Raw genomic sequence first — 12,878 nt, 5'->3', positions numbered from 1 at the left:
TTAAAAGGGCTACGCTCAGCAAAATAATAAAGGGTTTTGATAATATCAACCCTCGAAAACCTAAGGGCTACCAGATTGTTCGAACTCTCGAAAAACCTTATTTAATATTAAGGCATAACAAATCTTTATATGATCAATTCTTTTAAGCAAAAAAAGGGGAAAAAGCTATTCTTTTGAGGCCATATCGGCCTAATTCAAGAGCCTAAGCGCCGTTCCATTTTTTGAGTTCGAGAAGTCATCCTCACTCAACTAAAACCTAAGGGTCATCCTACTTCGAGTTCAAGTAAATACTCGCTCGATTATAAAGACTACACCAGTCCGACTTTGATCAAATTGCCCAAACCTCGTATTTATGAAAGTTTTTAAGACATGGATGAAACAGAATTTGCGCGAGGTAGAAATTGAAATAAAGACAAGTCAGAGAGAAGAGATATCTTTTATATATATGAAAATATTTACAAGGACCGATCAGGATCCTACACAAAAATTCAAAAAAGAAAAATCCTAAGTGCCTAATTTTCCTCGGGAGCTACATCTTCGCCATCAGGATCTCCTCCGCTCTCGGATCCACTCCCGCTCTCGGAATCATCATCATCAGAAAAGAGCAACACTTTGGCTTCGGCCTCAAGCTCTTTCGCATTCTCTATCTCGACAACAAGGTTAAAACCACGAGCATGAATCTCCTCAAGAGTCTCTTTTCGAGACTGGCACTTGATATGCTTGGCAACCCAGTATACTCGACTCTGAGTAGCATCGGCAACCTCTTTTGCTCGAGCTTGAGCGGCCTTGGTGTTAGATCGGTATACAGACATGATCACCTCAGCATCGACCTTAGCCGTCTCAACCTCAGATTTCACCGCTGCAAGCTCCATGTCCAACCGAGCCTGTAGTTCCTCAATTTTCTTCACTAGTTCCAAGTTCTTCTGTTTCATGCCTTGAAGTTGGCTTTCGGTTGAGGATAACTTAGCTCGAGCAACCTTTTTCTCTAAGGCAAGGCGGTCCATCTTTTGCTTCCATACCGCAATCTCCGCCTTCACCTCATCCACCTCTCCTCGGAGTTGCACGATCGTTTCTTGCAGCCGCTGGACCTGTAAGATCGAATCATTAGACATCACTCCTAAACCAAGGCCATAAGCATCTAAGACTTTATTTACTTGCTCGGTCAGTTCTCTTTGCTCTCTCTGGGCCATGGCCGGCTCAACTCGGAGGCCTTTGATCTCTTTTTCCCTTTGCTCGGCGAGAAGCCTGAGAGCATTTTTCTCCTTGGTAAGCCCTTGAATTTTAGCCTCGTATCGGCTCAACTCTCTTCGAGACTTAAATAAAGACTCATGATGAAGTACCGAGGCTTACAAAAATAGAAGGGAAAGAGTTAGGCAAGGAGAGAAAAACACAAGTATGAAAACCGGCATTAACACAAAAAGTTAAGGCTTACCCGATTCAAAGCTTGCTGGGCCTCATTGAAGAGACATGGTGCTCCCACCTCGTCCATCAGAGGTTGATCTTCCTCGGTGACCAAACCTTGAAGGTAACTGGACACCTCTACGAGGCGGCAAAAACTCGTGCATCCTCCGGGACCGTAATAATAATAGTCCGTTTGCACTCGGGATCCACATTGGGGCTGGAAATTGGTTGGTCAATCTGAAACTCGAGGAAGATTCGCCCAAACTCCTCCTCGGTACGTTCGAGTCATTCAAGCCAGCGACATCGTCGACCCCAGCAAAACAACCTTGGAAAAGGTCCTCCCCTCCGAGGGCACCTTCTACTTGAGGGGCCTTCATGGCCTGAGCCTCCCGAACTTCCCCTTCCGAGAATAAAGGAAGAAGTGGGAGTCTCCGATTTCTATTGCCCCAAGTGAATCACTTGTGGTGTTCTCTTCATTTCGAAGGGCCTCGGAGCCAGCTCCTTTGGACATACCCGCTGACTGCTCATTCCGGCGGGAGGCATCTTCAGTCTCCAATAACTCGGGGGCTTTGCCCGGAACCTCTTCCAAGACCCATCTCGATTTGAGGCTGAATCTCTCCAACCCTCACCAACTCAGTGGCCTTTGGGGCCTCGGTGTTCCTCTTCGTTCGGGCCACCAGCTCGGAGCTGTCCTCTTCATTTTCCTCCTCTTCCTCTCTTGGTCGCTGACCTACCTCCGCGGGCAGGACAACGGTGTCTTTCTTTGACTTATGAGCCTCACTCTTCTTGGGCTTTGGAGCATCGGAGGTCAAGATCCTTTTTCTCTTTTTATCCTTCACCAGCTTCGAGACCGGGGGCGAAACATCCTCCTTCCTGGACGGGGGCCTCATGGAAGCATCTTTTTCGAGGCATGTATGAAAGGAAATCAAGTGTGTATGAAAAGAAACATTTCAGCAAAAATCATCAAATATTTGAAAAGAGGGCTTACCTTGATTTTTGGCCTCCCATCGTCCCCTTGATAAATCACGCCATGAGCGCTCACCGTACGAGGAGGTCGAAACCAGGGCCCGAACCCAGCGCTCGAGGTTAGGAATTGTACCGGGAATCCAAGAGACTGCTACATCATAGAAAAGGATGTCGATGAGGAGAAGCAAAGAAAACAAAACAATAAATGGAAGCTAAAGGCAGGATTGTACTTACGCTTCATATTCCACTTCTCGGGAAATGGAATCTTCTCAACCAGAATTAGGTCGGGAATTTTCACTCAAACGAACCTTACCATCCACCATCGATCCTTGTCCCCATCTATGCTAGAGAATAATACCTTGGTGGGCCAGCACTGAAATTTATTAACTCGCCTTGAAAGAGACGGGGGCTGTACAATCTGATGAGGTGGTCGAGGGTGAAAGGCATCCCTTCGACTTTTCTCGAGAAGAATCGGAGCAGAATGACAATCCGCCAAAAAGAGGGATGGATCTGACCTAGGGTTATTTGATATTGACGGCAAAAATCGATGCTGAGGGGATCGACAGGGCCCAGCGTGAAAGGGTAAGTGTAAACACTTAGAAACCCTTCCACATGGGTAGTGATGTTTTCTTCGGGGGCCAGAATCACCACCTCTTTATCTTCCCAGTGACAGTCTTTCTTTACCTGCTCGAGGTTACTCTCAGTTATCGAGCACATATATCTCGACATTAGCTCGCACTGACCAGGGACTGACAAAGTTTTCTCGACTTTGAAGTCGGAATCAAGGACACCCCCGGGAACGCACTCCTCAGGGCGCGGATCCACCGGTATTTTATCGCCGACCGATCGCTATGAAGAGGTGTTTTCCTTTTGAGGAATAGTTTTTGACGTTTTTGGCATTTTTATGTAAGTTCAAAGAAAGAAGAAGAGAATAAGGATTGGTGTTTCGAGGGAAGTTGATAAAGAAACCTAGAGATTATGTAGAACGGAAAAGCTTAAAAGATGTAAAAAGCTTTGAAGATTAGAGCAAAGATCAAGAGTAACGTTTGGGCAAAGAGAAAGAAAGTATATTTATAGGATGAAGATGACGGTTCAGAAACAATAATGGCCAACAACAACTGATAGGCATTTAATGCCTCGATATATGAACCGACGGGACGTTTCAGTCACCTCTGTCGCTTATGTCATGAGGATGACATCATGACAAGTCGAGGTACAAAATCGAAGGTTCAATTCGTTTCTTCTCATTACATTCCAAGAAACGAGGGGACTATCAGTATACGGTTAAAACCGAGTCCACCCGGTTTTACTATTTGATCGAAGCCAGGGAGTTGCATCGAAGGTCGGCCCCACAGTGGATCAGACCGGAGCACGAGGACAATGTATCGAGTTCGAGAATCGAGGTGCCTGTCGAGATCGAGGCCAGTAGCAATCGAGACCAAATAGGGCAGACGTCGAGCAAAGCGCAATAACAGAAAGGTGAGATATACGTGACTGGTCGAAGATCATGGCAAAAATCTCGGAACAGATCAAATATAGGGCGGTTGTTTAGGCTAATCATGAGATTTACTTCCGTAATTAGAATTGTACCATAGATAGGATTCCTCTACTATATAAAGAGGGTTCTAATCATTTTGTAAGCACTTTACATTCATGCATATCAAAGCAATACAATACTTTCTGTCCAACTTATATTCTTGTTCATCTGCTTGTTATATTTCTAACTGTTCTTGCACCGATCAATTTGAGGGTATTCAAGCTCGAGGGCTGTTCAAACACTGGTTTGCTTTATATTATTGTTAATTTCTATTACTAATCTTCATATTTATCAATTGATATTAGGTGAAGTCACGTGTCCTTAAAACCACATTATAAGTTTAATTGTTATCCAACTTTTAGGGTAAACAGTTGTAACAATACAACATCATTTATTACTTGAGTTAGTAATACCGTGACAACGTACGCCACGTGCTTGAAAGTCAAATTCATGTTGTTTTAATGTGATTTGAGACAGACTTCTTAGTCTCAACACCTTAACCTTCATCACTAAACCAATACACCACTTTTTGTTCCACATTGACGATATTGGCGTTTGTCATTAGCAACTTACGCAATTGTATAATCAGTGATATGAATTCTGTCTTCATTCCGCTCTATCAAGATCCAATTTGTTCTAGATGATTAAAGAATTTATGATAGTCAGATTATTTTATGCAGATGGTTAACTTACAACGATTCTCTTTATTTGAATTATGCATTAGAAAGCGATTATAGTTAGCAAAACTCACGTTGGCATAGCTAAACATACTTAAAACAAACTAAATTGACAGCTTGGCAAATTGAGAAGGACAAGTTGAATTAGAAAATGCAAAGTCTGGAATTGTAGATAAGCCTGATGACAATTCACAATTGTATTGTTACATTTATAAGTTGATACAACATGACCCTATGGCCATGAGGTAAAATTCGAGAAGTGGAAGGAAAAACGTTTTATTCCTTCTACCTCAAAAGAATGTATGGTACATCAACCTACAGAATATTGGAACCAAAATAAATAAAGGTTCTACATATTCAATATCTATGATTTCCTTTCTTGTATCTGATTTTGGAGGAGGAGGTTTTCAGTGTAAATGAATTGGCCTAAGATCAAATAGCCTTTAGTCCAGCCAGCCCCCGTAGCTTCTCACAGAGTACAAAAGTAATCATGGTTTGTGGAGCCAATCTTGCAAATATTGTAAGGCCTCTGAAATTTTTCCAAATTTAAGAAACAAATAAGTAGTGAATTAACCAGTAACTTTGTAAAGTTACAGGAACTAAATTACTAACACCTAAGTCAGGCATGTTTCAACTTACCCTTTGTAAAGACCAGAAGGACCTTCAGTGCGAAGTACCTGGAATCACAAGGTTTCATGAAAAATAAGTTCAATATAATCTTAGTTTTTTAAGAGTATAATCACAAGCATTGCCAAAATTTTCCCAAATGTTTTTCCTAACCCCTACTGCTTTATATATCCTATCCTACGTCCGCACAACCCCTAGATATGGCTTTGCAGTAGCTCATTCCCGATCAGATATTTTACCATTCAGTTCTTCCCCTCTTTACTAAGTTTTTTGTTATGATTTTGACTAAAAGATGGATGAAAGTCGAATATAATTTTATCCCGAATGCAAAACAAAACGCCTAGTGAAGAAGACTTGACTATGTTAACAAGTACGCTATATTAAAGTAAAAAAAAATGAAATAGCTTGCTGAACACAACTGTGGATAAATAATCATAGAAAAGGGTGGAATGAGAGGTTGCGATGTAACAACCTGATATGCACAGTGCAATCCATTTCTATACATTCCGGCACAACTTGATTCTCTCTGCAACATAAGACGGGTTTTAACCATGTCCATTGGTGCTGTCATAAGCGTGCTTACCGTCCCCGCAATTATACTTGAGCTTCATAATATGCAGAAGAAGAGTTAGCATATAATGGACTGAAAAATGATGAAAAGTAGAAATATTTATTCTCCCAAAACATAAAAAGAAGATGAAAACATTCTTGAAACACCAGCTCCGACAGATGGCATAGGAATTAATCTCCGCAAATTACGCTTATACATGCAGAAGCCCATGACAGGAAGAGACTAAAAACTTTCTGGGAATAGAAGGGCTATCAAAACATAGTCGCTTTTAGATTCAGTGCATCCCAACAACACTCCAACACTTGGACAAGTTACCCGTGTTCGTTGTGTAATAATCTAGATATGCATGCTAACAGAATCCTTTAGATAATTTTAAGAATCAGTTACTGGCACAATGAAAGATAAAAATATACTAAATGCAGGCCCACTCCTGGATGTTCTATTTCATGCTAATTATATTCAGAGTCTAACTTAAAACCATCATTTTCGCCAAAGTGCTCAGTAGCCTTGCATCTAAAAAAGAAGGTGCATGCATTGCTTCAAGTCAATCATAAACACTCATTTTCTCTAACAATACGAGCATATTTGAATATTTTTACAGTGATGGAAAGTGCCTACATGAGATGAAGATGAAATCCTTCCTCCAGGTGAGTATACTTTATAAGCGCCTGTTTGGATTCATCATAAGTCGCCAACTGAGATGCAGTCAAAGTGGCAGCTCTGGCCATAGCAGGCCCAACTCCCTTCCAAAGAGCTCTTACTCCCTCTTCCGAAGCAATTCTCCTCATTTCATGGATTTGTCCTAAGCTCGATCTTGTGTTCATTTGCAGCCGCACCTGGAAACAAGCATAACAAATGAGGACCGTTCAGCGGAATCATAAGACCTTCATAAGAGAATACCTTCAAGACTTCGACAGGATTGGTCAGTGCTGTGGCTATGGCCCCTGAGAATGCTCCAGATGCAATCTTCACCAAGATATTGGTGGACCCAAAAGCCAATTCACAGAGATATTTAGATGGTTCATATAAGCCTAAACGGAGGCCACCATAAAGAACTGACCTCGTCAATGCAGGTGCCAATCCTAGATACAAGGATTTCAGCCCTTCACTTTCGACTACTTGAAGAGAAAGCCTCCCCTATCACCAATCAAATAGGACATATAATCACATAAGCAGCAGCTATTATATATCGTTCTAAGCAATAAAAAGGGATACAAAACCAAAAAGTATAAGCTTTATCTCATACCATTCCGACCAAAGGACCTCTCTGACCAACAAGTTGCATCTGCAGTCTAACTTTTATAACATCTGCACATAATAAGCAAAAGATCATGTTCTCTGAAAGACAACTACAACTAGGTTGGAGGGAGAGGAAATTAGGTTACGCATTCATTCCTTCCATATCATTGGGCTGTTTTTGATCTTCCAGTTAAAATTATATAACGGCTCAAGTACATGGAAGAGTAACAAGATAGCGCGAGACATTCATGTACTTAATTTTCCATAGTTGAATGCTTTATCTCATTTCATGCTCTTGAGTAGTATAGTACAGTAGCGATTATATATGAACTCAGAAGTTTTAGATAGTTATATGAGAAAATAAACAGTGGTTGGAACTAATTTGTTCTTTTTAAAAGGAAAGGTAATTTAGCATGACTGACAACAGACCCCAGTAAAACGTAGGACGAGCAACTTAATATCCCCAAATCTATTTTGAAACTTTGCAACTCAAAAGTCACACATCATCAAACGGATTAGTATTTGTTCGTATTAAACACGAGTGACATGATCCATCTTGTCTGATTATAAAGAAGGATTATACTTTCTACCCTGACCTTTAACTAAATTGTCCAAGCAAAAACAAAGTGATAGCTAATTCTTAGTCTCATTTTTTCATCATCATAGAAGAATACTTAGCTACATTTTCAGCTAAAGTTTCCTCCTTTAAGCCAGCCCTTTACATCTTAAGGTCAAAGCAACAAAACAAAATTCAATAGAGTGGTAACTGGTATGTGGTAGAATCAATAAATAAGCATTTACAAAGATACTACTAATTAAGTGAAGAAAAAACCTAAAGGATGAGTGATGCCAGTAGCAGCAGCAACAGACATTCCACTGGTACCAAAATGAGACACAACATCAGAGATTGAAACACCCAATTTTCGTCTCTCCATTGATCCTGGTAAAAGATTAGGAAAAAAAAAAAATCAAAATACACCAAGAGAAAAGAATTAACTTTTTTCTATAACGACGTACAATAAACTATGCTGGGTAATTCGATGGATAAATCAACATATTAAATTGGCATATAGAAGAAATGGGGGTTCAATCAAGAACCTGAAGAGAGAGTTTTTCCGGTTGCCGGCGTTGAGGCGCCGGCCATTCTTGAGAGTCTGCTGCGTTTTTTATTTTTTATTTTTTTCCCCTTCTAAATGATTGAATTGAACCGTGAAAGAGCGCTTATTTCAGATTATAACTGAATCTGTTAACGGTGCGCTTTCCAAGAAAGCTCTATGCCTTGTTGGTTGGTATCCTTTGGCCTGCCTCATGCCTATTTAGACCTTATTTTCCATTATTTAATTCTCTCCATAAATCTGGGTCAAAAAGAAGAAAATGTTATAAAATAAAGACAAGTATAGAGAGAAAGTGATATATTATTCGAATTCAAATTGATGTACATAATGAACTGAAATCTCTTCTATTTATAGAAGAAAGGAAGCTGCTGTGTAAGTTGCTACTATACCCGGTATGGATAATCATCTACTGAGAGCAATGTTTATCCATAACGGAGTACTGAAAGGATAAACTTATTATACCCGGTATGGATAATCTTCTACCGGGGGTAATGTTTATCCATAACCGGGTATCGAAGTGATAAGCTTCTTCAGGAAGCTTATTTCCAATAGAGTACTTAAATAGATAAACATATTTACGGTGGAGTCCCATATGGATAAGCTTCTTCAGGAAGCTTATTTACAACGGAGTACTAAATGAACATCCATAATATAATATATTTATAACACTCCCCTTGGATGTTCATTAAAAGATAATGTGCCTCATTAAAACCTTACTAGGAAAAACCACATGGGAAAAAATCCTAGTGAAGGAAAAAGAGTACACATATTTAGTAATACGCATTGCTGGCTGCCTTATTAAAAACCTTATAAGGAAAACCCTGTGGGAAAAAACTTAGTAAGAGAAAAAGAGTACATGGCGCATTTTACTCCCCTTGAAGAAAACCTTATTTCAAATATTTGAGTCTCTACATTCCAATTTTGTATACCATATTCTCTAAAATTGATGTTGGTAAAAACAATCTGTTGGATTGTCACTTGAACTAATTTGATGCACTATGTCACAATTTTCTTGAAGATCATGTATATAGAATAATTCTGGTGAAATGTTCTTCGTTTTATCTCCTTCTATAAATCTTCCCTTTAATAGTGCTATGCATGAAACATTGTCTTCGTATAATATTGTGGGTCTTTTATCACATTCCAACCCACATGTTTCTTGAATGAATCACTGATCTCAATCATATGCACTCCCTGCTTGCAGGTTTGAAATCGAGCTTTATGGGTATCAGATAAATAACCTGCATCTGCATTACCAATACGATCTGCACCACTTTTGTTAGCATTAGCAAGATAAATAAGTGCACCATCTACACCGAGATAGAGTATTTCAGGACCAAGGAGCTCCTCATCCTCTTCTAGAGGTTGGAACGGATCCTTATTCACTTCAAGTGATTGAATATTCATTGGTGTACTTAATGGGTACACTTTGTCCATGTAAAAGTATTTTTAAGACCCTCTTGGAGCTCTTCCGGAGTTCCAATAAGATTTATGTCACCAACATAAACAGCAAGTGTAACAAATTTTGATGACATTTTCTTTATAAAAATACATGGACAAATAACATAATTTATGTAACTTTCTTTCAGCAAATATTTACTGAGGCGATTATACCACACGCGCACAGATTGCTTTAAACCGTACAAAGATCTTTATAATTTGATCGAGTACATTTCTCAAGACTTTGAATTATATGCTTCGGGCATTTTCAATCCTTCAAGGATCTTCATATAGATTTAGCCAAATAAGTCATATAGGTTAAGACTTGTATCTAAATGGTATGACATCTTCAAGTGTCTGGACTGCTAGTCCGATCCTCACAATCTTTTACAATATTGTGCACTATATTGTATTAAATATATCGTCGACGATCATTTTGTGTCAGTTCCGAAGCGACATAACTTGTGGAGATCTCATCACTTTCTTTATTTTCAGGTACCTGAACTTTTTCGGGAGTTTCATGAAATGTTATGTCGTGGGCTCTTCTAGAGCTTATTTCCTCCTCATTTTGATCATTTTGATCATTAAGCTCCTACTATTTTTCAAGGATTGTTACCTTTGGAACCGATTGGTCTACCACGCTTCATGCGTACAGTAAACTCTATCCTTCAGGGACTTTAATTTTAATAGGAGCATTTGCAGCTGAAATATGATATTTAATTTTGGATCAGCAAATGCTTCTGGCATTCGACTTGAATTATCTTCTAAGTGAGGATCATGATAATTCGATTCATATAGCATATTTTTCAACTGTTTATTCCATCCCCCAAATGTTAGAAAAACTAACATATATCCCCAATCATCTTTGGGAAACATATCTTTGTGTATTATGGTAGAGAAATTAATCATATACCACACAACAAAAGATAGTAAAAATATTTGGTTTCTGATCCTAAACCAATTGTGAAGGGAGGACTTATCATATATTGTTGATCTGATGCATACAAGTGCTGCTATATGCAATTTAGAAAATCTTAGACCAACACATGAAGCTTTGTTCTCATAAGCAATGGTTTAGCCATTAATAGGAGGTATTCAATGCTAAACCAGCTTGGATATAAACCAGCATTATCAAGATGAACTGTCTTGATTTCATAATCTGAAAATTATGCTCTTAATCGAGAAAAGCAATTCCAAATGCCAAACTGCAGGTTGACAATAATTACACATGTAACCATCTCATATATGCACCTATAAGTGGTTCACATGATAGGTGAACGGGCCCATATTCACCTTTTATATATTTCAGAATCAGGGGTCTTAGTCCCAACTTTAGCTGGTATAATCAATTCATTATGAGAACAAGCAACACATGAGAATTCCTGAAGAATCTTCTAGTTCTTTAGTATATGCTTATCTGAATTCTCAAATAGCTCATTTAAAAATGGCAAATGAAAACTTCAAGTTTATCATGTCATGTGCTATCTCTTAGTAAACTTCTGGTTTACTATGGCATAAACTTTTGCTTTAGTAAACTTCTGGTTTACTGTGATACATGATATAGTACAAATTAAAGAATAAGGCGGGTAACTTCTCACATACATATTATTTTACCCCCTATGATTGTGGAAACATGAAGATTATCAATCTTCCAATCATTTGTAGTCTCAATATGATAGCCATTTGTATTAGTAAACTTCAGGTTTACTACAACATATGTTTTGACCATAATCATATAATATGAATGACATATTTGTATATAAGCTCTTCGAGAGCCTTCATTTATTATCCACAATCTAATATTTATCTGGCACTACTGGTGTCATGTATTCTTTAGGCAAACATTTAGCTCTTCAGGAGTTGTTGATACATTTTGTACTATCAAATATTGCTCAGACACTGCTGGTGTCATGAGAGAAAATCACAATCAAATAAACAATGTAAAACAATTGTTTAAGCACACGAAAACTCCTCTTCATAATATTTTTCCACTTCAGGAGGCAATTTCAATTGTGTTACTTCTTCAGGAGCAAATTTAAAATACGAAATATTGAGTATATATTCTCTCAATTATATTAACTCTTCTGGAGGTGAATTGTAATGTATTCACATCAAGAGCGCGTTCATATTTACCCGACTTATTAGTATTGTCACATTCACTTCAGGGAATGGATTAATATTATCAAAAGTTCTCATCCTTCAGGAAATCGAACATAATTATCTGAATGCGCATTAATCACATCAAATTGTGATGCCTCAACTTCTTTTAAAATATTTACTACTTCAGGAGCAAATCGAGGCGTGCATTTAATATAGAGAATATTTATGTAGCTTATCTTCAATTGTAACCATAGAAAGCCTAAATTATCACTTCTGGTGATCATAGGCATATACCACTTCTGGTAGTTAACAAAATATAATTACAATGAGATATACGAAATATAACCACTTCTTGTGGTTGTATATTTCTTGCAAACTCTGCTAGAGTTTAAGTTGATCTAATAATGTTATCCATATTCTTCAAAATGACATAAACAAGATATATTATAGTAAACATCATTATCAAATCATAATTTTTCTTTATGTACAACAATTACATAACCATACTATCTATTACAAATAACAAAAATTAAAATATTTACATTTCTACAGATTCACCACCGATTACATGACTTGTTTCTCCTTCTGGGAGTGCAAGGTAATCAGTTACATCCAAATGCATGAAGTCTAAATTATCTTCAGAAATAAAATTTGCTTCAGCATTTTTCTCTGTCTTCTTTAGGGAGGCTTGATAAAGCTCAACCAGGTGCTTTGGCGTACAACAGGTACGTGACCAGTGCCCTTTTTCTCCACATCTATAGCATGCATTTGGTGCTTGCACCGCTTTATGCTTTTGTTCCTTCCTTTTCCACTGCTGGTGGTGAGGAGTGTTCTTTGGTACATTATTATTACCATGATTAGAGTTTCTTTCCCGATCACGACCATGACCACGACTGGGGCCACGACCTTTTTCACGTTTAGCCTGGTGGAAGTTCGTCTCATTCACTTCAGGGAATGGACAAGAACCAGTAGGTCGACTTTCATGATTTTTCATTAATAGCCCATTATGTTGCTCGGCTATAAGAAGATGTGAGATAAGTTCAGAATACTTTTTAAATCCCATCTCTCGATATTGCTGCTGCAGGAGCATATTCGAGGCATGAAAAGTGGTGAAAGTTTTCTCCAACATATCATGATCAGTAATATTATCACCACATAACTTCAATTGGGAAATAATTCTGAACATAGCAGAATTATACTCACTG

General features: G+C 38.4%; 2 protein-coding genes across 2 annotated transcripts; both read right to left on the bottom strand.

Moving 5' to 3' along the window:
* Positions 1 to 512: 512 nt before the first annotated feature.
* On the bottom strand, positions 513 to 2,291 carry LOC138877769 (peroxisomal and mitochondrial division factor 1-like). Its single transcript, XM_070157405.1, has 2 exons — positions 1,982 to 2,291; positions 513 to 1,345 (listed from the first exon to the last, which is right to left on the bottom strand). Exons 1-2 carry the CDS (start codon positions 2,289 to 2,291, stop codon positions 513 to 515), a joined length of 1,143 nt encoding a protein of 380 aa, XP_070013506.1.
* Positions 2,292 to 4,725: 2,434 nt separating this feature from the next.
* Positions 4,726 to 8,306, bottom strand: LOC104247100 (uncharacterized). Its single transcript, XM_009803053.2, has 8 exons — positions 8,117 to 8,306; positions 7,851 to 7,958; positions 7,026 to 7,087; positions 6,680 to 6,916; positions 6,398 to 6,615; positions 5,681 to 5,813; positions 5,221 to 5,258; positions 4,726 to 5,110 (listed from the first exon to the last, which is right to left on the bottom strand). Exons 1-8 carry the CDS (start codon positions 8,160 to 8,162, stop codon positions 5,014 to 5,016), a joined length of 939 nt encoding a protein of 312 aa, XP_009801355.1. The 5' UTR covers positions 8,163 to 8,306; the 3' UTR covers positions 4,726 to 5,013.
* Positions 8,307 to 12,878: the final 4,572 nt, after the last annotated feature.

The sequence above is a fragment of the Nicotiana sylvestris genome, chromosome 9 (assembly GCF_000393655.2).
Source record: "Nicotiana sylvestris chromosome 9, ASM39365v2, whole genome shotgun sequence".
Taxonomy (NCBI): Eukaryota; Viridiplantae; Streptophyta; class Magnoliopsida; order Solanales; family Solanaceae; genus Nicotiana; species Nicotiana sylvestris.
Note: the sequence above shows the minus strand (reverse complement) of the source record. Positions and strands in the feature narration are given on the sequence as shown.

Bases quoted from the DNA above. Each gene is read 5' to 3' on its own strand.
- LOC138877769 (XM_070157405.1), bottom strand. From the start codon at position 2,291: ATGAGGCCCCCGTCCAGGAAGGAGGATGTTTCGCCCCCGGTCTCGAAG. The intron at 1,346-1,981 runs GTTCCGGGCAAA...TATTTTTGTAAG, and splicing joins CGAGATGGGTCTTGGAAGAG to CCTCGGTACTTCATCATGAG.
- LOC104247100 (XM_009803053.2), bottom strand. From the start codon at position 8,162: ATGGCCGGCGCCTCAACGCCGGCAACCGGAAAAACTCTCTCTTCAG. The intron at 6,917-7,025 runs GTATGAGATAAA...GATTGGTGATAG, and splicing joins GAGGTCCTTTGGTCGGAATG to GGGAGGCTTTCTCTTCAAGT. The intron at 5,111-5,220 runs GTAAGTTGAAAC...GAAAAATTTCAG, and splicing joins CCTTCTGGTCTTTACAAAGG to AGGCCTTACAATATTTGCAA.